At 38.3% G+C, this 23,720-nt stretch overlaps 2 protein-coding genes across 2 annotated transcripts; one reads left to right on the top strand and one right to left on the bottom strand.

Moving 5' to 3' along the window:
• Positions 1-7,211: 7,211 nt before the first annotated feature.
• irx7 (iroquois homeobox 7) lies at positions 7,212-8,424 on the top strand. The gene is made up of 2 exons (XM_053643552.1): positions 7,212-7,418; positions 7,602-8,424. Exons 1-2 carry the CDS (start codon positions 7,212-7,214, stop codon positions 8,409-8,411), a joined length of 1,017 nt encoding a protein of 338 aa, XP_053499527.1. The 3' UTR covers positions 8,412-8,424.
• A 4,477-nt stretch (positions 8,425-12,901) lies between these two features.
• On the bottom strand, positions 12,902-23,267 carry cd40 (CD40 molecule, TNF receptor superfamily member 5). The gene is made up of 9 exons (XM_053643996.1): positions 23,136-23,267; positions 19,457-19,538; positions 17,812-17,934; positions 17,520-17,663; positions 16,077-16,167; positions 15,726-15,784; positions 14,054-14,155; positions 13,903-13,934; positions 12,902-13,771 (listed from the first exon to the last, which is right to left on the bottom strand). The coding sequence occupies exons 1-9, from the start codon at positions 23,184-23,186 to the stop codon at positions 13,523-13,525; spliced, it is 933 nt and encodes a 310-aa protein (XP_053499971.1). The 5' UTR covers positions 23,187-23,267; the 3' UTR covers positions 12,902-13,522.
• Positions 23,268-23,720: the final 453 nt, after the last annotated feature.

Below are 23,720 nucleotides of genomic sequence, written 5' to 3'. Positions count from 1 at the left end.
AAAGACCTTAAAGAATTTCTTCTCAGAGAGAATTATGGGTATCATGGGAAGAAAAAAAATTGGGCTTTGAGTGCATTCTTTTTCCCCATCAGCTCCCGAGCACTAATAATAATAATAATAAATGCCATTTTCCATCTTTTCATCCCACTCATGGATGATCCTAACAAGATTACACCCTATCAGATCTCCCATTTTGGTCGCCGCGCGGCTTCCCACCTTCCCTTCGGCTAATCGGCGAGACAGAAAAGACCAGCCCCCCCCCCCCACTTTCTTTTCACCCTGCCTTTGATTCACCTCAATCGCTCGGCTTTGAGCTTCCCAGATGGAGTAAATATGGGTCCTGTTGGCCCTCCATAAGGCTTGAGCCCTTAATTCCAGCTTAGCCGCTAAAAAGGGCAGCACTTGCTTTTGCGGCTTGGACGTATCAGAGGGCTGAGAGGGTGGACGTGCGAGTGGTTTTGGGGCCTCGTTTTGTGACGGGGGGGTGTTGGGAGGATAAGAAGGACTTGCTGTAATAGATACTTATCTGACTGCCCTGCAGCCCTCAAACAAAATCGCCTCTCTGAAGAGATTAGGACCCAGGGAGGGCACATTAGCTCTAATCCTGTGCTTTGAGGGGCCTAGAACACCCCCTTCAAGCCTTTTACACCCCAACTCCTTCTGTTGTAGCTTGTATCTGGTCTGTATGTAAGGGGATCCTGCGGCTGCACACGAGGGGGGTCAGGGTGTATGTGTGTATGCTCGGTGGAAAGGTGTGGAGTGGGGATGGGAGTCGGGGGGGGCACCGTTTCAATGGTGAGGTTGCTTATAGTCAAAAGCACCGAGAGCTCCACACTGTTGTGTGTAACTGACTCCTGGCTCTCTGAAGAGATTAGGCGCTACATTGTTGGTTTGGTTGCTCATTTCCATCTGAGGGCTGCTCCCTACCGCTGCACTCCTGGCCTGCTATTGTCCCGGGGAGGGAGGTGGAGGGGCAAACCGAGGACCCGAGGCCTCTGGCTTCCTTGTAGCCTTTGTTTTACAAATGGCCCGAAATGTAGATGTCACATCACAGATGCTTTACAAGCACCCCAGGTACTGATTGTGAGCGCTAGGTGGGAGAAAACAGCTGCATAAAAGTACATTTGCTAATCTCAAACACGAGATACTCGCCAGTATGCACAGTGCACTTCAATGTCACGATGTATATCTTGTTTATATAACACCTTTTCGTTGTAGCACAACGAATAATTTGAATCAGGAAGCTTAATTTATAGAAACAGGTGGTGGCTCAAGTTAGGCATGACACACCAAATAAACAATATTTCTTCCTTATAGCTAGCCTAAACTCATTATATAATTGCTTTTGCTATATTGTACTGTATAGAAGAAATCGAGGAAGCGTCATCCATGGAAGTAGCAGAAGTGGTGCGAGGTTTGAGTCTCGGCCGTTCTGGGACTGGTGTGAACGAATGCCTTTTTATTGTCACTATACACATGTACAATGAAATTAAGAGCCACTCCTTTTTTGTTCCGTGCCAACATGTACATAAAATAAACATTCGGCTAACTTGGTGACACTACTAATGCAAAGTCATGTGTGCTGAAATTTTTTAATATCGATGTTGAGGGCCCCATTCCTCTATTTCGCCTAGGGCCCCCAGATCACTAAATCCGCCCCTGACTCCAGGACACGTAGCTGTCTCTTGTAAGAGTGAGAAAAGACACACTTCATCCTGTCAGACTGGATTTCTGTCATGTGACAGAAAGGAGATCAATGGTGTAACGAATTACATGTGACCAAATAAGGAGAGAATTTAATTAACCAAACATTTTACAAAAAACACTGCAACATCTCACACAATTGAAGCTCATTTTTTTAAAACTAAAATACAAAGGTTCAAGTTAGGCTTAGTGTCGGGGTTAGTATTTGTACTTTTCCGAAATGAGATGGAACAAAATTCAGACGCATCATTATTGTTCGTGTGGATTCACACAAATTCCTGTAATATTACACACACACACACACATATATCTGTATATGTATGTATATATATATGTATATATATGTGTGTATATATGTATATGTGTATATATATGTATATATATATGTATATATATGTATGTGTATATATATGTGTGTATATATGTATATATGTGTATATATATGTATATATGTGTGTGTATGTATATATATATATGTATGTATATGTATGTATGTGTATATATATATATATATATATATATATGTGTGTGTGTGTGTATATATATATATATATATATATATATATATATATATATATATATATACATATATTCCATCTTATATAAAATGTCTTGTTTGCCCTCAAATGAAAAAGCATGTGCATTTCACGTGACGTTATATGAACACGAGCATCATTCATGTGGTATAATCACAGCGACAGTACATATGCAAAATCCATTCATCATAACACATGAAGTGTTTAAAAATGTGAATTATGTGATTATTCGAATAAGATGCTCATGTGACTTTTCATTAAAGACATGGAATGTGTTTTTCTATCTCCACTATATTTCTTTCCTTCTTGGGAATCTCAAAGTCATCGGTATTAATGCTTGTACACGCAGTCGGGCCGCCGATAAACCATACATAAGACAATTAGATCATAAACCTGGGTGGTAGAAGTGTAAATATTAGCACATCGGAATTACGATCACATTACAAATAATAAACACAGAGCAGGCATATGGAGTGGGAAATGACCATCTTGAGTGTTTTTGGTAATAAGGCACATCAGGCAATCCAGGCCTCATCACACACACACACACACACACACACACATACACATGCCACCGGGGACTTCACACGATCCAGACCCGCAGTGTTTGTCACAGGCTAACGAATGCCACCTGTCACTCACCCCACGCAGGGGCCGTCAATCAAATCACACCCAGGAGAGAGAGCAGGGGGCAGGACCTGCTCGATTCCCTAACAAAGCCATCCTCCCATTGGTGGTTCGCTTACAGTGCCACTACTCTGTTAGAGGGAGTGATGGAGTAGAGCTGATAAGAGAAATGACAAAAGATGGGCTGGAGGTGGAGGGGGAGAATTGATAGCAAAGAGGTGGGACAGCATTGATAACATTCACGCTATGCTAACAGCCCTCCATTTGGGACCGAGGCCTCAGTAAATCCTGTTAGTGCTTCCAGTAGAGACTCGGGGTGGGGGGGCGAAGAGAAACACAGTGGTTTTCAGATCGTGTCTGATTAGATGGTTAATCTGAAATTTCTCACCACGAACTAGGATGTGAAATTAACGGTGAAGAGTATACCAGTGTGACAGTATAGCATGAATAAACACAAGACATTTGTTAGTGTCTCAAATCACTCTCTCTATAGATTAGAATATCTCCGAAGGTGGAAATGTATATAGAAACGTTCTGTATCGTCCTAACTGGCTACTGAATGTGCAAGTCATGACTTTCTATTTATTCTTAACCGTATCATGATAATGCCACGGTTTTACTTGCAGGTAAATAATAGTTGCGCTACATCTGTGTTACATGGCGTTTAACATCAAGTTTTAAAAGATGTTATGTTATGTTATTATTCCATGTAAATTTCATAGCACGCTCTTATATGATTTGTAACATGAACACGTTGATTTGTGTTTTTAATATGTTCCCATGAGCTTGCGCATTACTTTGATTAATTACAGAGTATATATTATACACAATAGAGCTAATATATTATATTATTTCAGTGCTGTATAAGGGCCTGGTAAAGCAAAAAAAAAATGCGGCTGGGGCGGGGTTCATAACAGCCTCCTCCACATGTTTAAGTATGAAACGCTTATGTGTTATGCAATGAATAGAGCTGACACCAATCAAGCTCGTAGTGTATATTCACCTGAATTCAGCATTCAACTGCGAGCAGGAGAAGGCTTCACGGGATGAAGTATTTCCTCGACAGCAATCAGGAACTTGCTCGGAAAGAAAAACGAACATGGCGAAGGTGTTAAGTGTTAAATGCTTTCTGTGGATTCCCTTCAAGCTTTTGTTGACAGATCTTATTCAGTCCAGACTATAGTCCATCCTAATGACATGCTCGGGCCTTTTGTTATCTCAGTGGTATGCAGGGGCACACTAAATGAAGTCACACCTTTTGGCCACTGTCATTATCAGCTCATTAGGCCATACATACTGTGGTCTGATTTGGCAAGGTCATTCTTTTTCAAGGGGGCTATTTGGAATAGGGACTACAAATGGCAGACCTAATCAAATGGTGTATGTTATCAAAGGTTGAACGAGGTTTACATACAGTTTATTATTATTATTATTATTATTATTATTATCAGTACCATGATAATTTGATGTTTCTTTGATAGGTGTATCAAATTGTATGAAGAAGTAATCAAAAATAAATAAATAAAAAGGAATAATAAAAAAAAGGGGTTGGTTAGAACTCTCAGTCTCTCTCTGTTACATTTCGGATGCCATTGTGACTAGTGCACATCTTTTCTTCTCTTTGCAAACGAGTAACATCCTTTAGGCAAACGGTGTTAACCTGACCTGCAGGAGCTTGTGTAACACCTGCAATCAGAGAAAGGAGGAAGGAAAGAAAACAGAGGCATGTGTGATGGACACAATGGACGTTGCCCTGAGCTGTTTTGTAGCATAATCCCTGATCTTTGCTCACTGTTCAGGCCATTGTACTGTACACACTGCGCACATGTGCTCTTGAACATCTTTCATTTCAGCCTCTGGTGTTTTTATTTATTTATTTATTTTTTTAAATTATATTTTAAATTCAGTTATAGTTTACTTTACACTGAGTAAAAACGCCATCAGACCTTGATTTAAAAAAAGAAAAATTCACAGTTTGTATTAAATAACTATACCAAGCAAAGAAGTAATACATATGAGCTAGAAATTCTTACAGTGTGGCTTCATTTTCAGTTGTAGAACAGGTTTCTAATGTATCTAATTCGTGACTACAGGTTTTAGAGAGCTGCTTTGCTCCTGCACTTTTCTGAGAGCAGAATGCAGGATTCCTTGCAGGTTGGTCACTGAACTGCCTGTGAAATGTGAGCCAGTAGTAGGTGAGATCTGGGCTTGTTTGCTGTGCTTTTCTCGGCAGGGGGGTAAAGCAGGGCTATTCGCATGGATGTTTAGGAATTCTAATCTTATCTGTGCCGCCTGAACAATGCGGCATTAGCATCTGTTCTGCTGTCATTATCATATACATTAGTCAACACCTGTTTCACTTAGACACGATTTAATTACAACAACCGAGACGGTGCGCTTTGAACGGAAAACAACGCGTCACCTCATCAAAGCTCTTCTACTCACCGTCTACTGTATTATACATGGACAGAAAATCCTCACCTCTCACCCATAACCTCCTCTCTCTGTACGCTCGAACAGTACTAAGCAGTACCTTCCCTTGTCCTCCAAAAGTAGACATTTTGTACCTTGTACCTACAGAAGTGCATATAGTCTAGTGTACATTTAAAACTTTTCTCCAAACAACAACAACAACAACAACGAGCCAAACAATCTAGCTTAATCATGATCCATTTATTCAACTTAAATATATATATATATATTTTAATGGGAAGCCTTCACTATCTCCAAATGTCTAGATGAAAATACATACTCAAAGAATTAACTAATTCAATTAATTCGTTAAACTTCAAGAAATCACTTCAAATAAATGCAATATTAAGTGTACAAATGATATAAGCTGGAGGGGAACATCCGCCCGACATAAGGGTAGTTTAATGATATTTTTCCCTGAGTGTATAACAGCTCAATTGTCTAATTTAGACCAATAATAATAATAATAATAATAATAATAATAATAATAATAATAATAATAATAATAATAACAACAACAATAATAATAACAATAATAGCAACAACAACAACAACAACAATAATAATAATAATAATAATAATAATAACAACAATAATAATAATAATAATAATAACAACAACAATAATAATGATAATAATAATAATAATAACAATAGTAATTATAGAATAATAATAATAACAACAACAACAACAACAACAACAATAATAATAATAATAATAATAATAATAATAAGTATTTATTATTATTATTACTACTATTATTATTGTTATTATTATTAGTATTAATATTAGTATTATTATAATAAATAGTGTCAATATTTTCTTGCGCACTTTGGTGGGAAGCACAGGCACACACACACACACACACACACACACACCGTAAAAATTACAACGTGACCACAGACAGCTTTACCTCATTTCAAGTAAAAGTTTGGAATAAACAGTGTTGCTCGTTGGAGCGTTGATCGTCGTCATGTTTCCACAGGTTTATTACCCGCTGTTACCGCGTCACGTGCACGACTCTGATTTAGTGCCAGCTTGTTCCAAGGTGTCAGACGCGCCATGACACAGTGTTGTTAATCAAATTCCCATTAATCTCCAGTGTTGTCTCGCGTAGTCCTGCTCAGACGGAGAGATGAAACAATCTCAGCATGATCCAGAAACAAAAAAGTTTATTCTAAATTGTTAATGTGAGGGATTTTTGTTTTTATTATTGTTGCGAGTTCCGATACTCAATTGTCTCATCATCGGTTGTGCTATTTGTGTTTTTCTTGTTTTTATGTAGCTCCTTTGTTGTTGTTGTTGTCGTTTAGTATTTCAGAAGTTTATTTATTTTTATTTTATACAGTTATTAAATTGATTGAATTCTATATTAAATCATAACAGAAATGGACTCAGATGTTTGGTGTTTTTTGCGCATTATGCGCAGTTTAAGAAGAGATACATCGTGCACAAGCACTGCGCAGTGGATGGCTCAATATGCATGCTTAATACTTAGATTTAGATTTGTAACGCGCTGACCATTATCATCATCATCACCATCATCATCATCATCATCTAAAGGGTATCCTTTAAGAGAGCCTTATCTCCAATCATGTGAATTTCAAATGAGGCATTAGTATTTATCTCTGCCACAATGCAGATCGCAGGCCTCAGATAAGTATCGTGTGTTTAATGGCTTTTTAGAGGCTGTTAAAAGGAACAGCGGAATTCTCCTTTGAAGGGATTTTAGTCCGAGTGAAAGCTCACGGCTTTTGGAATACAACTGTCAGTCATGTCACTCGGCCCCGCCCCTCGCAGCAGCTCCATCTATAAAGAGAGCCCGTGCGCTCAGAGAGAGATCACTCGAACTTTCATGCTCAGGTTTTAAGGATGCCTGCTTCTCCAACCGGATTTGGTCACTACTTTGTGGACAGAAACGTCTCCATGCCTGCTGGATATCAGATGCTGGGCTGTGCGCCGGGGGTCCAGCAGCCTCCTCCTCATCTTGCTGCCATGGCCGGGATGCCTGTGCCTTTTTCAGGAATACCGGGATACACTTTCATTCCGTTCCCACATACCGGACACATGTCACACATGGTACGTACTATAAAGTTCAACTGCTTTCACTCTCAAACTGTAAACTGTGCATTTTCAAACTGATTTGCTATACACGTGTGCAAATGTGATTTAGGATTCATCTCCTTAAAGCAATATGTTACTGTGGCGCGTTAATTACGCACGGCGCAAATGCGCAAAAGGAAAGCGTCGCCAAACTGATGTATTGTCTGTTTTTTCTTTTTTTTTTTCTTTTTTTTTTTTTTTCAGGGGAGCTCATATGACCTGAAAGCCGCATCACCTTATCACCAGGCTCTGCTGAGCCGCGGCGGTGCGTATTTCTCTCCGTACAGACCGGTGGTCGCGGATGAGCCAGGACGCGTGGCCAAAGTAGCGAGCAGGGAAAGCACTGGCGCGCTGAAAGCCTGGCTCAGCGAGCACCTGAAGAACCCGTACCCCACCAAGGGCGAAAAGATCATGCTCGCCATCGTCACCAAGATGAGCCTGACGCAAGTGTCCACCTGGTTCGCCAACGCGCGCCGCCGCCTCAAGAAAGAGAACCGCGTCAGCTGGGCGTCCAAAGCCAAAAGCGATGAGGACGAGGAGGCTGATGAGAGCGAGGCAGAAGAAGATGAAGATGCCTCGCAGAAAGATCGATGCTCGGACGATGAGGTCGACATCGAGCCTCAGATTGTTGATGTTGAGGAGGAGTTGAGCGCAGGAGAGAGCGAGTCCCAGGAGCGCTTAACGGAGGGTCTCGAGCAATCCAACGAGGATGACACTTCCGGCTCAGTAGCTGTTACTACTGGAAACAGCAAGGCTGGGAGTGAATCGGAGTGTAAAGAAAGTGCTAATGGACAGAAACCGAAAATCTGGTCCCTAGCAGAGACGGCCACTTCCGAAACTCCAGTAAAGAAGAGCAGTGAGCAGTGCCAAGATTTTAGCAAATGGTGGCCAAACTGGCCTTCCAGGAACAGCTACTTACCTGCAAGCTACTCTGCACACTTTCTTCCACAAAGTCAGTTAAACTGTTAATGCAGCTCATGCAAGGCAGATGTTTGCACTTTGGAACTGTTCTGATAAAAGCTGACAAAAACTTTATATATATATATATATATATATATATATATATATATATATATATATATATATATATATATATATATATATATATATATATATAATTATTCTTGTCATGGACCCTTTAGTCATAAAGTTTACAGTCAGTTTTAAACCCGATGCCTGGTTTAAAACCAAACGAGCTTGTAAATAATTGTAAATGTTTATTTTGTTGTACACATTGTAAATTATAAATGCCTTTACACGATTATGATGAATTATTTTTGCTAAAATAAAACATTTGGAAATGAAATATTGTGAAATGCCTTGTTTTTTTTTTGTTTTTTTTTTTTAAATCAAGTTTCAAAGTATTTTTAGTGAATGAAGATAAACACAGAACCCTATCATATATTGTTATGCAATAACCTTTTCTAGTGGACAGAATAATCATAGGTCTATACCGACACCATTAAAAGTAGACCAGCTTTTAAAATTTTTGTCTGGCTAAATATTCCTATTCAATATTGTTGCAAAAACAGGCTTTAAGGTCATCTCTTAAACCCTGGGGAGTTTAAAATGGAGGATATATATATATATATATATATTTTTTTTTGCTTTCATGTTATGTGGGAAAACACAGCCATTAAGGGATTTGCATATCTAGTGTTGATCTGTTAAAACAATTCAGAGCAACAAGGATTAAGAACACAAACTGTTTCGTCTTGCTGGGTGATAATTCAGACCATTATCTGCTCTAAATCTGCCAAGCTGGTGACAGACACCCCCCCCCCCACCCCCCCTTATCTTTTCTTTTCTTTTTTCAACAGCAGACTTTAAACCTCATATCAAAGAAGAAGCAAGTGGAATTTATCCAGACAAATGGGACACACCCATAATACATGTACTGCACCATACACACTGATTCTCACACATCTCTCATTCTCAACATTTATTGAAATAGCTACTATGATGAATTTAATAGCTATAACTCTTGGAAATAAAGGTGCCAAACATTGTTGCTGTGGTGGAACCATCAAAAGTGCATATTTATATCTTTAAATAGAATTTAAGGTACATCATTTGACCTTAACCCTTAAATGAGGTTATATATATATATACACACCCCTAATGTGTTCAAGTGTTTTACTGTTCTTGCTAATTAAATGGTTAAGGACCTCTGATACCTTAAGTACCTTTAATGTTTTACTATGTATTTATTCTATAGTTTAATATATATATACACTATATATACCATATATAGAATATATAGCTTTTAATGCTCTTATATTAAAGTTAAAGCGTTTGCCAAACGCAATGTCGAAGGTAAAAGATACATAGTAAAGGTAGACGTGATGTACCTAAATGGTACCACCCCGGCGACGAGGATACGTCTTTATTTCTGAGAGTGTATGGTGCAAAATAATACAAGCACTTGTGAATTAGCCTGCAATGTGCACATTAAACGTGTCAGAAAGTTGCAGCTGATTTTACAATGGATTTTTATCCGTCGGACTGGATAGTTTAATGTAATAGTTGCTGCAAGGATGCCCTTTAGCACACACCACACACATCAACAGGATTAACCCCCAGGAGAACCTAATTCTATAGGGTTTTTTTTTTTTATCTTGAAGGAAGGGGGTGAAAGAAGACCTCTGCGATGTTAGTTATTCAGGTCTCCATGTAAATTCAAAGCCCTGTGGCCTGCTAATCCAGGGATAATGAGAAAACTCCTGGGTGCTAAAAAAGAGTGGGTTTGAAATGCACAAGCCCCCTTTGGCACTCGTGCATGGCAAACACACTGGGTTTGGAAATCTACCCTGGTCATGGCGTCTTACTGGTGGCCCAGATGAGGTGTAATCCTAATCTAAACATGACTGCCAGAGGACCGGGGCTTTAAAAGGTGGGAAAATGTGGGGGACTCTGTTATGAAAAGGTCCTGCTGATCCCATCATATCTTCATATATATATATATATATATATAAACATTTTAATAAGTGTCCTAGTTTATGTTAATGAATAATTTTGTCATACTGGTTATTCTGAATGTTTAGTAGATTACTGAGATTGTCATATTATCTCGAAGACATTTCACCACTACTTTGACCTCATCATGTTCATTCATCTTCAGTAACCACTTTATCCTAGGAAGGGTCACGGTGTGGATTTTCTGAAATGCAACAACATTTGAACTAAATCTACGTTTAAAATGACGTTTACTTAATGTATATTTTTCACAGTAATGCATTTATATTAAAAAGATATAGTATAACACATTTTTCTTTACCTGCTAGCATTTAAATACTCAATAATTCATCTTCAGTAGACATTTTATCCTGGTCAGGGTCGTGCTGGATCCGGAGCTTATTCTGAGAAGGGACTGGGATTGGCTCAAGGACCCGATTTGAACTCAACATTCTGACCAGTAGCCCACATACTGTATTTACTGAACGGGCCACCATTTTCCAAAATGTCAGCGGAGAACACAAACACAATCCCCAGCCACTGGAAATGATGCAGTAGAAATTCTGACATTTAGGGAATTCGCATGGGTCAGCACAGCTGGAGCGGCTTAAACCTCACCTAGCTAGAGTACTGTACATTCAAAGTCCTGTATTTAATGTCAGGTATGAAATCAAGAACATCCTTAAAAATCTCCATCATGTAAATCTATTCAAATTAGTTTTAAATATATATATATATATATATACATACACACACAAAACTATATACACTACTATACAAAAGTCTTCGGCACCCTTAAAAAAATAGAAATTTAGATGTATATTTGATGTCATTAATGTAAAAAGGAGCAATTTTACATATTAAAAAAAAACAACAAAATAAAACAGAAAAACTTCAATATGTCAGTGAAGAAAGTGACGTATCGACATAATACACCACTTTATATGCAAAAAAGAACAAAACAAAACCAAACCATAATGAAAGCTGGCAGAGATTATCTCCAAAAACAGAAGCAAGTGTGACAGTCAAAGTCTTCAGAATAACTGTGGCAGATTCTCCAAGATGCTTACAAAAGTATGTAAACACTGGCTGGAATGCAGCAGCGGATTTAGCACTAGGCAAAGGTAGGCCTTAAAAGTGTAAATTATATACACAGCTGTGCCCAAAAGTTTGCATACCCCTTGCAGAATCTGAATACAGTTAACAAAATAAGAGGGATCATAAAAATCCCATGTTATATAAACTTGTGAATGGGGCAATTTATTTTTGTTTATAAATTCATCTATTATCATGTCTTGTGGAATATATGTAAATATCTGTTATGTGAAACAGCTTCTTCAGGACAGGACTAAATAAAAAAAAAAACAACATCATGGGATTTTTACCGTCCCTCTTATTTTGTTAACAGTATTTAGATTTAGCAGATTCTGCAAGGGGTATGCAAACTTTTGAGCACAACGCTATTCAGGGTATAATAGAGGTATATAAATAATCCAGGGAAATGTGTGCAATTGAATAGGATCCCAAATCACTAAATCTGCCCCTGCTGGTATGAACTGACATGAACTGTATGAAGTCAAAGAGTTGACTTTATTTAGTTTTTCCTAAAATAAACTTTGGGCGCTCTAGCCGAAGAGTTCCTCCGCGTCTAACAGACCAACCTGTTTAGGTATACCTGTTTAGAAAGACTCAGAAGTGTTCCTGTCTAATCCTATTCCTGCTGTTTCATTTAACACGGCATACTTAGTACCACATGCAGTTTTGCACACAGCCTGTGATTTTGAACAGCACTCTCATGTGGACAATTCACATAGTTACACAATAGTCTGCCTCTATAGCACACACTGGGCATGCTCCCAAATTTGATGAGATACCACTGTGGGATACCACTGTACCAGAACTGCATACGCACAAAATTGAGGGATTTGGCTTCTAATATCTGATGTAAATATGGATCAGTTCTGCCTTCTAAAACAAATATATATGTCATGCATCTGTCAAATGCTGCTGCTAAGGTTCTTACCAAGTCATCTGTAAGGTCTCGTAACACCAATTCTGATTTATTTACACTGGCTTCCAATTAAATTAGAATCCAGTTTAAGATTCTTGTGTTTATATTTAGAGCCTGTGGCTCTCAACTATTGGCGCTATACAATGATATTAGGAATTTGAGGTCCTCTGATCAGGGATTGCTGGTTGTTCCTCGCTCTCATCTCAACACAAAAGGAGATTGGATTTATGGATTAAATCCCCTTGGATTTATGATCTGTGGACACCTTTAAAAAGCAGCTTAAGACCCATTTGTTTAAACTTGCTTTTGCTTAAATATTGTACTTTTTTTTTTTTTTTTAAATATCGCATTTTTATTTGACTAAATATTTTATTGGGAAGCACTTTGTGACACCTGCTCTTCAAAGGTGCTACATTAATACAATTTACTTACTTACTTACTTACTTACAAATACACTTTTAATGGATTTGTACAGGAATTAGAATGCCAGAGATGAACCAAACAATTGTTTATTTTACATAATAGCATGGTCTCGCCATGATTCTGCAATCAATGATTCTGATCGGCTGGAATGTGTGCGCTCAAACCTTTCAACCGCCAGTGAAATTAAATTGAAAAACTTACACTTATGACATGCACACATCATTTCAAAACAATCTAAATTCAAATACAAACAAATCTGACACATTAACATCATATTTACAGCAATGGTAAAAAAAAAGTAAAAATAAAAAAATCCCAAAACAACCTAAACAGTAGTGCAACTCTGATTTATATCTGTAACTCTCATTCAAACTCATTCATTCCAGCTGGGAGCTCACAAATGAACAGAGCATCATGCCATCACTCCCTAAAGTCACTGTAAGTAGATCTATTTCTGTAGAGATACAAGTGGAAATTACCAGCTGTTTGCAAATGTGTGTTACATTAAGGTACTGCATGCTACACATTGTTATTATTATTATTATTATTATTATTATTTTTTACACATTATCGTGTTACATATTATTTTTTATATGTGAACAGAAGTTGGTAAGAAGTGTATTTCTTGCAGTACTTGCTTAATATACTAATGCACGTGAAGTTTGATGACAAATTTCCAACATGTATTACTCTATGAAAAGCTTTCTGGCTCTGTTTCGGTCTCAGAAAGCAGTAAGGATTTACTGTGGTCTTGAATGACAGGCATTCCATTTTCAGAGATGCCTGGGCTTAAAGAACCTTCCAGTTTCAAAAGATCCTCAGTGTCCTCCTGGGGCTGGTTGCCAGGCGGCTTCGGTTGTCCATTTTCTACGTCCAACGCGGCGTTCTCTGGAGCCGGTGGTGGAGTATGTTTGTTGTCCCAAAATGCACAGGACAGTAACTGGATAAGAATCCCAGATGTGTTAAAAAATGACAGCGAATGAAAATCACTGAATGAAAAATAGGTGCTATCTTTTTTATATTAAGCCTATGAAAAGTAAAGTACAATAATAAAAAAAAAACGTTTAGTACCTTTTGCACGAAGGTTACAGATCCTGTTTTGCCTGTTTTCAATGAAATAAGAATTTCAATGTAAATCACACACATTCCAATATCAAACGCATCGATGATAAATGATATGTTATAATTTATCTTCACAATTTAAAAGTTGTATTTGCATTACCTTTTCTACAGAATATGAAGTATGCTACAACTCCCACAACCACCAGCAGCACAATAATAACCACAGTTGTGACTAGGGCGTGAAATTTCTGATTCTGCACTTCTATAAAAAGAGAAAAAAGATACGCGTCAAGATTTCCTGTTTATAGATTTTCATCATTTCATTGGAGAAAAAAAAAAAAAAAAAAAAAAGGAAATATGGCGAGAAAAAATTCACCTATACAGGTGCATCTCAAAAAAATTAGGATATCGTGGAAAAGTTACATTTTTTCCGTAATTTAATTAAAAAAATTAAAGTGAAATATTTCAGGCCTTTTTTTTTGTTTTAATCTTTTAATGATTACGGCTTACAGCTCACGGAAATCAAAGATCCAGTATCTCAAAATATTAGAATACAGAAATGAACTTATGAAAAGTATGATAATTTATGCGCTGATACTCGGTCGGGGCTTTAATCCTTTTGCAGGAATTACTGCATCAGTGCGGCGTGGCATGGAGGCGATCAGCCTGAGGCACTGCTGAGGTGTTCTGGAAGTCCAGGATGCTTTGATAGCGGCCTTCAGCTCGTCTGTATTGTCGGGTCTGGTGTCTCTCATAGATTCTCTATGGGGTTCGGGTCAGGCGAGTCGGTTGGCCGATCAAGCACAGTAATACCACGGCCAGCAAACCATTTACTAGAAGTTTTAGCACTGTGGGCAGGTGCCGAGTCCTGCTGGAAGAGAATCAGCATCTCCATAAAGCTCGTCAGCAGATGGAAGCATGAAGTTCTCTAAAATCTCCTGGTAGACGCTGCATCGACTCTCGACTTGAGAAAACACAGTGGACCAACACCAGCAGATGACATGGCAACCCAAATCATCACTGACTGTGGAAACTTCACACTGGACTTCAAGCAGCTTGGATTCTGTTCCTCTCCACTCGTCCTCAAGACTCTGGAACCTTGATTTCCAAATGAACCGCAGCATTTACTTCCATCTTCCCCGTGATTGTGGTCGTGTACTGAACCAGACTGAGAGATTAAAGCCTCAGGAAACCTTTGCAGGAGTTTCGAGTTAATTCGCTGATTAGAGTCTTCTCAGGTCATCAGGACATTTCTGTATTATAAATTCTTTTGAGAAACTGGATTTTTGATTTCCATGAGCTGTAAGCCATAATCATCAAGATAAAAAAAAAAGGCTTGAAATATTTCACATTATGTGTATCTAGAATCTAGATTATATGAAAGTTCCACCTTTGAATTAAATCACGGAAAAAAAGGAACTTTTCCACGATATTCTAATTGTTTTTTAGATGCACCTGTATAAAACCTTCACATATAAATGAACCATACAACACTGTTCTCCCACTTGCCCCAGTCTTTCGTTCAAAGGAAGATATTCATTAGTGGATCAGGGCTATAAATAAAATAGTTACAGTGAAAATCAGTGGTGATTTCAGAATGACTTTCACCAGAGGGTTCAACTTGAAGTTCATTACATTCACACTGCAGCTGTGTGCTGTGTTGTGAAGTTTTAAGAAGAATGATCTATCATAAAGGAAGTGATACGAAATTAGAGACGTCTGTTATTTCCATGACTCTCGTCAGCCGCCTCTGCACTGACGTATGGTAACATTTGCTTTGCTACGTGGCCTAAACAAACCGTTGAGGGCATAATGTATAAATGTGTACGTACCACAGATTCTGTCAGATGTGGCAGAGCCTGGTGCAACTTCCTTGGACTCTAAGGAACATCTGTATTATGGGAAACACCAGGAAGGTATTGTGAACATGTGAAAATACCTGCCAACAAAGCTCGAGTCTAGTGGCCAAAAGATTACCGTTGGAAAATGATTGTAAAAGTCAGTTAGCTAATACGGGTGCACTACTGTATACTGGTGGTGTTTCACTGTAACCAGAATCATCACGTTACTTTTCTCAAGCATTACATAAGCCTGTGAGCTAAAGTGAAAAGATACATACATGAAACATGTAGTAATGAGCCAGAGATATGCAATATTGGTTTAAAAAATAACTGTAAACATACTCTGTCCAAGGCTTGCAGGTTAGAGCTGAGTCATGGTTGGAAAATGTCCCATTAGGACAGGGTTCACACACTGTGTCTGACATCTGAGTGCCTGTAAGGATCAAAACAAGGGCATAAGCTCTACTGTAACTTGATTTCGTTAATGCATCTCCAACAAATCCAAGTAATTGTACTCATAGGACGTTGTGTTTGACAAAAAAAAAAGAAGAGAATATTCAATACATTTCTGTAGACAAGTTTCTGTTTTGGTGGGGTTTTTTTCTCCTTTCATGATGGACTTATAGGGCCCGCTATATTTTCACTGCTAATGTTTATTGACACTAAATTAAAACACTATTTAATTCTTTTTTTTGTGTGTAGATTTTAGCATTTCTATTTTGTATATGTATTTGTGTTGAAAGCAAATGGCATTTTTGTCATGCAGAAGTTGTTCAGTTTGGGATTAGCATTTAAAACGACTTCTTCTTAGGGATGGTTATTGTTAGTATTTAATAATCTGTTCACGAGTACATTTCATACAATTAAAATTGAGATTTAGTACAATAAAGTTATAAAGTGTACTAAGAACTAAAATTGTTACATTTTTTAACAGAGTTTAGATGAAATTATTGTGGCTGCAAGAACAATGTTTTCACTATGGTGCTGTGCAGCTGTGTATCAGGTCACGATCTCGCCGGCAGATGGCGCTGCGGCGTCGACGTGCACGGACAGCCGGAGAGAGCGCGCGCGTGCATGAGATTACGTGATGACGACTGTTTCCTATAGACACGTGCCTTTGTTTTGATTTTGTTCTCTTCCTGTTCAGGCATTGGTTGATGTTCGAGGGTGTGTCATTATTGGTCCCAGCTGTCTGTATTCAAGCGTGATTATGTTTGCTATTTAAAGCCCTCGTGCTGCTGTGCACTTCGCGCAGTACTGAATGAATGTATAGGTGGGTACGTTTAAGTATGCTACGTATGTGTTCACCACCTTGATGCTAAGCGGTCGTGTTTTCGTGTCCTGTTCTTGTTCCACGCCTCGAATCTAGTTTCATGTTTAAACCTCGATTATCTCTTCCAGTCTAGACCGTGCTTCATGTTTATTGACTTCAGTTTGAGAATAAAGACTTTGATCTGCGCTTGCTTCCGTATATAGTCTCATTACGTAACAGTATCCACATGAGGCTAGAAAACCACATGAGGCTAGAAAATCTGTAAGTGGAGAAGGCTGTATGAAGCCAAGATTAGAACATGAGGATACTATATAAATAAAATAAAAACTCATTCCAAATCAGGTCACAAATGAATTTTATAAAATGTATTGCTTATTCAGCAATTATTCAGCAATTATTATTATTTCATTCAATAATGAAAAAGGATTGTACAATTACTATCGGAAGTTCTTAAAATATTATGTCATTCAGGATGGCTCAGTTATATATGACTCCTTACGTAACGTACTTACCAATGCTCCTCACTTTCTCGCCGGCTTGGCACACGGTGTTTCTCACACACGAAACACATTCAGTGTTGGTGCAGTGATGGTCAGGAAAACACACACACTGACTTAATTCTGTCTTGCTTTGGGTTGGCGTCTGCAAATTGAGGTCTGTTCAAAAGAGAAAGGGAAAATGAAAAAAGTGTTTTGTTTTATTCAGCATCTGTATTAATATGACAGACAGATGCATAGCCAATGCTTCTTCCCTGACCACTATTGTTTGCATATTGATGAAATCTGTCGCAGAATTGAAACTTACGGCGGTCGCACGTTGGTTGGCGTTTGCACTGAGACTTATTAGTGTAAGCATCCTGAAATTCCCCTTCTGCACAATCCTGACACACTGGATCCTCACAGGCCGAGTTTTGTATCATCCTTTTACCTTGAAGACAGTTAGTATAATATGGTTATTCTACATATCCAAACAATCATGTGAAAAAATAAGTACACCCCCATGGAAATGTTTGTTTTTTTTTGTACATATTTGGACAAGCAAACATTTGATCTTCTTTGAAACAGTGCCTATTAATAAAGGTGATGCACTCTATCAAATGACACATAAAACTGACATTTTGTAGTAATGTTCACAATTTAAGTGAACGAAAAACAGATCAGTCTCATGGAAAAAGTAAGTACACCCCCACATTATCATACCGTCAAATCCATAAAATTAGAACCAGGTGTTCAAGATTGGGTGCCAGTGATTAGAACCTGCGTAGATTATTTATTATGTATTATATATACCACTTTCGTATCTAGTGTCTGGTGTTCCCTTTGCTATTGAGGTGTGTGGTGTCATCATGTCAAGATCTAAAGAGTTCTGTAAGACCTTCAGAAAAAAGGTTGTGGATACCTTAAAAAAGATCTCCAAATTATTTGAAATACATCATTCTACTGTAAGAAAAATCATCTACAAATGGCTCAGATTTCAAACGACTGCCAATTGGTCCAGGACCGGCCGTCCCAGCGAATTCAGCCCAAGAGCAGACCAACTGATGCAAAAAGAAGTCTCCAAGAACCCCAAAATTTCATCACAGGATCTGCTAGTAAGTCTTGCAACTGTTAGTGTCAGAGTGCACGCTTCTACAATCAGAAAGAGATTGCACAAATTTGACCTGCATGGGAGGCGTGCCAGGAAAAAGCCACTGCAAGACTGTAGTTTGCCATAATGTGCTCTGGACAGACGATTCAAAGATAGAGTTGTTGTAACAGCAGACATGTTTGGCGCAGACCAAAGACAGCTTTTCAGGCCTCAGGGACTGGACAGCTTGTATTCATTGATTCAATTATGAATTCTGCATCATATTAAAGAGTGCTTGAAGATAATGTGATGCCATCTGTCTGAAAGTTGAAGTTGAACCAAAAGTGGATCTTTTAACAGGATAATGATCCTAAGCACACTAAAAAATCCACCAAGGAACGGCTCAAAAAGAAGAAATGCAGGGTTATGGAATGGCCTAGTCAGAGCCCAGATGTGAATCCCATTCAAATACTGTGGGGGATTTGAAACGTGCAGCACATACAAGAAAACCCTCAAACATCTTGCAACTGAAAGAATACTGCATGGAAGAGTGGACAAAAATTCCAGCAAGCCTGGTGGACAATTATGCGAAACGCCTACAAGAAGTTATTTCTGCTAAAGGGGGCAATACTAGCTTCTGAGGCTTACTTTTTCTGTATCTATTGAGATTTCTGTTGACTAAATGATTGAAAAAGCTCATTTTCCTTGTGGTTTTGTTCAAGTGTATCAACTTCATTAATAGACACTGTTTCAAAATTGATCAAATGTTTGTTTTTCCAAATATGTCAAAAAAGCCAACAATTTCCATGGGGTGTACTTATTTTCTTTTTTTTTGTGTGTGCGCACATGATAAAAAAAAAAAAGACCAGAAATTGAATCCTACCTGGCCCACACTTCTTGCAGCACTTATTATCCTTCATGTACCCCGTCTCCAAATCGCAGGACTCAGCGAAAACAGACAAAACCTATAAAAAAAAAAAAAAAGTCAAGTAGAAAACTTTGATATCATCTCATCAACATACACATATGCACTAGGACAAAATGTCATTCTTCCAGGATCAAAATTCAACATAATTCAGGGGCTAATTTATGCAGGACTATACAGTTGTTGTGTAAACAAGAGAAATGCACAAACAAGAACAAGAAACAAATACATAACACAATATATAGTCAACTCCACAAGCATATGGGGACAATTATTTTATTTGACAAAACATTTGTTCCACATTATATATATATATATATATATATATATATATATATATATATATATATATTTTTTTTTTTCCCTGTGAAACACCCCCACAAAAGCACTGAATCACTTCCTCTAACATCTAAGAAGAACAGAGACGTATGCATGTGGACTTCTCTATTCGATTCAGCCCACAGAGCTTACAATAAGCTTAATTAAATCCACAGCACTGCGGAACATTGGTTGTGTGTTCCTGTAACAAGTTTTGTGTTGATTAATATATATGTTTGGGATCATTATCCTAAAGAAAGATTGATTTATGGCCAAGTCTTAACATCCTGGTAGAGGCAACCAGTGTTTGGATTAAGATATTCTCATATTTAGTAGATCTCATGGTCTTCACAAGATCCTTTTGACCATTAGGTGCAAAACAGTCCCAAAGAATCAACAATCCACTACCATATCACAGTGGATTACCTCGTGTGCTTTCCTTGTTTGCTGTCTCACTTTTCCTACCAAACACGCAGCAGGTGTGCACAGCCATAAATAAACTTATTTATTATGGCCCTAAATGTGGTTAGCTTTTTTTTATATACATTATATTGAAGACTCTTACTTAATTACATTTCAAAGAGAGAAAAAAAAGCTTGCTTTTTAATTCTGGGCATTTTTATTTAGATATTCAAAATACTCATCATGAATCTTGAAGGTTTCTAGATGAGTGGAGGTTATTATATGGGAGCACATATATGGGGTGTGATAGTCAGGGGTCCACAGACACTTGGCCGTATAGTGTATAAGCCACCAGACTGCAGTGTTAAACTTGATGATGAGCGCTAACCTTGCCTCAGCTCAGTAAAATGTTTCGACATGCTGAAGTAAGCAAAGACGTATTATAATGAAGCATCTCCTAATGCCAGGTTAGACTAGTGTCGATTGCATCAGATTACACAGTTAGCTAGGCAGCAAGTGATATTCTAGCAAATGGTGGTTATTTAGAAGATATTTTACATCTGATTAATTCATTAGCACGCTACGTAGTGTTCGTCATGCATACGATCAGTATAAGTAGTGAGACTGAGTGATATTTCACACAAAATAGTGTGAAATAGTAGTAGTTGCTTTAAAATGAAAATCATCATTCGACTGTTTTAGCAGTAGTAGTAGTCAACATTTTGCAGATGAAAACACAGTATTAATTTAATTTCATCAGGTAAAAACATTTGCTTTTTTTTTTTTTTTTTTTTTACATTTACTTAGTTTACTAAACTTTTTAATTTAAAAAAATGACTTTAGTAAACTGAAAAATGGCAACTTTTTGACCTTTGCTTGAGCACAGCTTTGGCTGAATACTTCCACCTTTATCTGAATAAGATTTTGCATATATTATATACAACATTTTATATAATTTCACATAGAATCAATATTCTTTCAAACGTGAGACACTGTTGAAAATATTACTTTTTCTGTCACTTTTTATATAAATGAATACGATATCATTATAAGAAGCTGAAAGTTGCCCTTACACTATTCAAAAGCAAAAATCCAGAAACAGCAAAGACAAGTAGAATGACACTTCTTAGAATATCTACTTATCAGACCGGATACTTCACTGTCGAAGGAGGACACTTAGTTTCTTTACTCTGAATATCAGGAGAGATGCTTGGAATTTATGGAGCGTTTTCCTCATATATTATGCTTGTAACATACATGAACATAAGCAAAAATCATTTTTGTGCAACAGGGGTGTGATCTTTAATAAAATGTTTATCATGGCCCTTGACTGTACTCCGAAGGGTACTTTTTCTTTTTTTTGGGGGGACATTCCATGCCCTTGCTATCAGCCTAAAGTGTAGTATCAACTCCTCCTCACTCCACTGAAATATAGCACAGGATCAATGCAAGTATACGTGATTTTTTTTCTATTCACGGATGTAGCCTAAATCACCAGGGGAGGAAAAAGTACTGCGAACTTATACTTAGGGTGAATATTGGTAGAGTGAGACACTTAAGCTTGAATCTCTGTATGTTAACATAGATGTACAGTACTTCATTGCGATACTGAGTTCATCCTTGGGAAGTAAAGGGTCAAACTGATCACGGTGTGTGACGTCACTTTCGGTCATTTCTTTTCCGTAAGTATCGTGTACTATCTGTCCACCCGTTTTCTGTACACAGGGTCGCGTGGAGCCTATCCCAGGGGACTCGGGGAACGAGGTGGGGGACACCGTGGACGGGGTGCCCACCCATCGCAGTATTGTGTACATCATTATTTTATACATAACTTCTTCTTTTGTTATTTTTATTAAAGCATTCACCAAGGCTATATCCTAAGTGAGTAAAACCCTCATTAAATTACTTGAATGACTCGGATGTCCCAGTTTACCAATATACTATTGCTAAAGTGGGACAGAAGGGGGGAAAAAAATGCTCCCAGTACAAACAATAGAAATATTTTCAAATGAATTCCTAGATTTTTCTGCTGCACTTTTACATTGCACAGTCATGTGTGTAGCGTTTGCAAACCCTTATTCAAATCTCTGTCATTTCACTTCCCATTGATTTACAGGACGCATGCCACGCCCACCACCGAAAGCGGTGACGTCACAGACCCAGCGCGTGATCAGTTTGCCCCTTTCCTTCCCAGGGATGAACTGTGAACTAGAGTTCTCTATATCAGTCTTAACATACAGAGGTTCAAGCTTAAGTGTCCCACTTTACCAGTAGTTACCCTAAATATAATGTCTCAGTACTTTTTTCAGTCTCTGGTGATTAACAAACAAACAAACAAACAAACCGATATCATGTGTACTGTGCACAGTTGTTCATTTATAGACCACTTGCATAGAGCCTATGTAAATAATACAAGAGCTGTGAACCAGCTAAACCGCATTAGCCTGTGTGTGTATGTGTGTGTGTGTGTGTGTGTGTGTGCTGCCCCCCGTACATCAACGGAAAGTCCCCAAAACTCTCAGACACCAGTGTGTACAGAAATAATAAACAACCGCAAGCCCTAGTAGCTCTCTCTCTCTATCTCTCTCTCAAAACAACCGAACCGTTTAATAGCATTAATAAGAGCTACTATGGCTAATACGGGTGCTGACGTCTGAACCCACAGACAGATAAAGATAAACTACACTTCAGTAGATCCTACGTCGCAAAAACGAAACCGAAAGTACGAGAGGTCTGTCTCTGTGCACCGTCATTAACTGTAATTAAACAATACGCACCCTCTTCCATACTGTAAATATAAACAATTCGTCCTCAATAACAGCATGTGACTATTATAACTCTGAGAAACAAACCATTCAGACACTGTGCAGTCTAAATAAGTGCTAATAATAATGCTCACTAGTAAACAGGTACTTACCAAAACAATAAAAACGCTTCGAAGAAGCATCTTTGCTCTTCTTTGTGGCATTGATGTGACCTGAAAGCAGCCGAAGGTACGACGAAGACAAACCGAGACGGTTATGAGCAAAAACCCTTTCGGTATGGTTCAGTTAAGACGTTATGGACACGCCCCTTGTTGTTGACTCTGAAGGGGATTTCTGCACCCCTCCCTGTTGAGACCACGTGACTCTTTCCCACAACTCTCCTCATTCCCAGAAAAGCAGCTCTGGTTAGGTTCTGTGTGGAGATTAGCATTTTCTTCCCCTCTGCCTGAGAAATTCTATGCTTTCTACCCACCTACCAGAAAACATGCGGTAGACTGCGTACTGGCTCAGAGTGGCTACTCTGAATTTCCACAAAGTGTGTGCATGTTGGCCCAGCAATGGAGCCATCTTGGTGCACCAACTGACCTTAGTGAAGACTGAGGAGTGGCACGGTATTCACGGTATATTCAAAGGCAGCACAGTGGTATGGCAGATAGTGTTGCTACCGCACAGCTCCAGGATCTCCTGTTCAGTCCTGATCTCTGGTTATTTTTTGTATATGGAGTTTCTCTCTGCAT

Source organism: Ictalurus furcatus, chromosome 15 (genome assembly GCF_023375685.1).
Source record: "Ictalurus furcatus strain D&B chromosome 15, Billie_1.0, whole genome shotgun sequence".
NCBI lineage: Eukaryota > Metazoa > Chordata > Actinopteri > Siluriformes > Ictaluridae > Ictalurus > Ictalurus furcatus.
Note: the sequence above shows the minus strand (reverse complement) of the source record. Positions and strands in the feature narration are given on the sequence as shown.

Coding starts and splice junctions, on each gene's coding strand:
- irx7 (XM_053643552.1), top strand. CDS start 7,212: ATGCCTGCTTCTCCAACCGGATTTGGTCACTACTTTGTGGACAGAAAC. Junction 7,419..7,601: donor CCGGACACATGTCACACATG/GTACGTACTATA, acceptor CCAAACTGATGT/ATTGTCTGTTTTTTCTTTTT.
- cd40 (XM_053643996.1), bottom strand. CDS start 23,186: ATGCCACAAAGAAGAGCAAAGATGCTTCTTCGAAGCGTTTTTATTGTT. Junction 17,935..19,456: donor CTGCAAGAAGTGTGGGCCAG/GTAGGATTCAAT, acceptor ACTGTCTTCAAG/GTAAAAGGATGATACAAAAC. Junction 13,935..14,053: donor CTTCATATTCTGTAGAAAAG/GTAATGCAAATA, acceptor CATTGAAAACAG/GCAAAACAGGATCTGTAACC.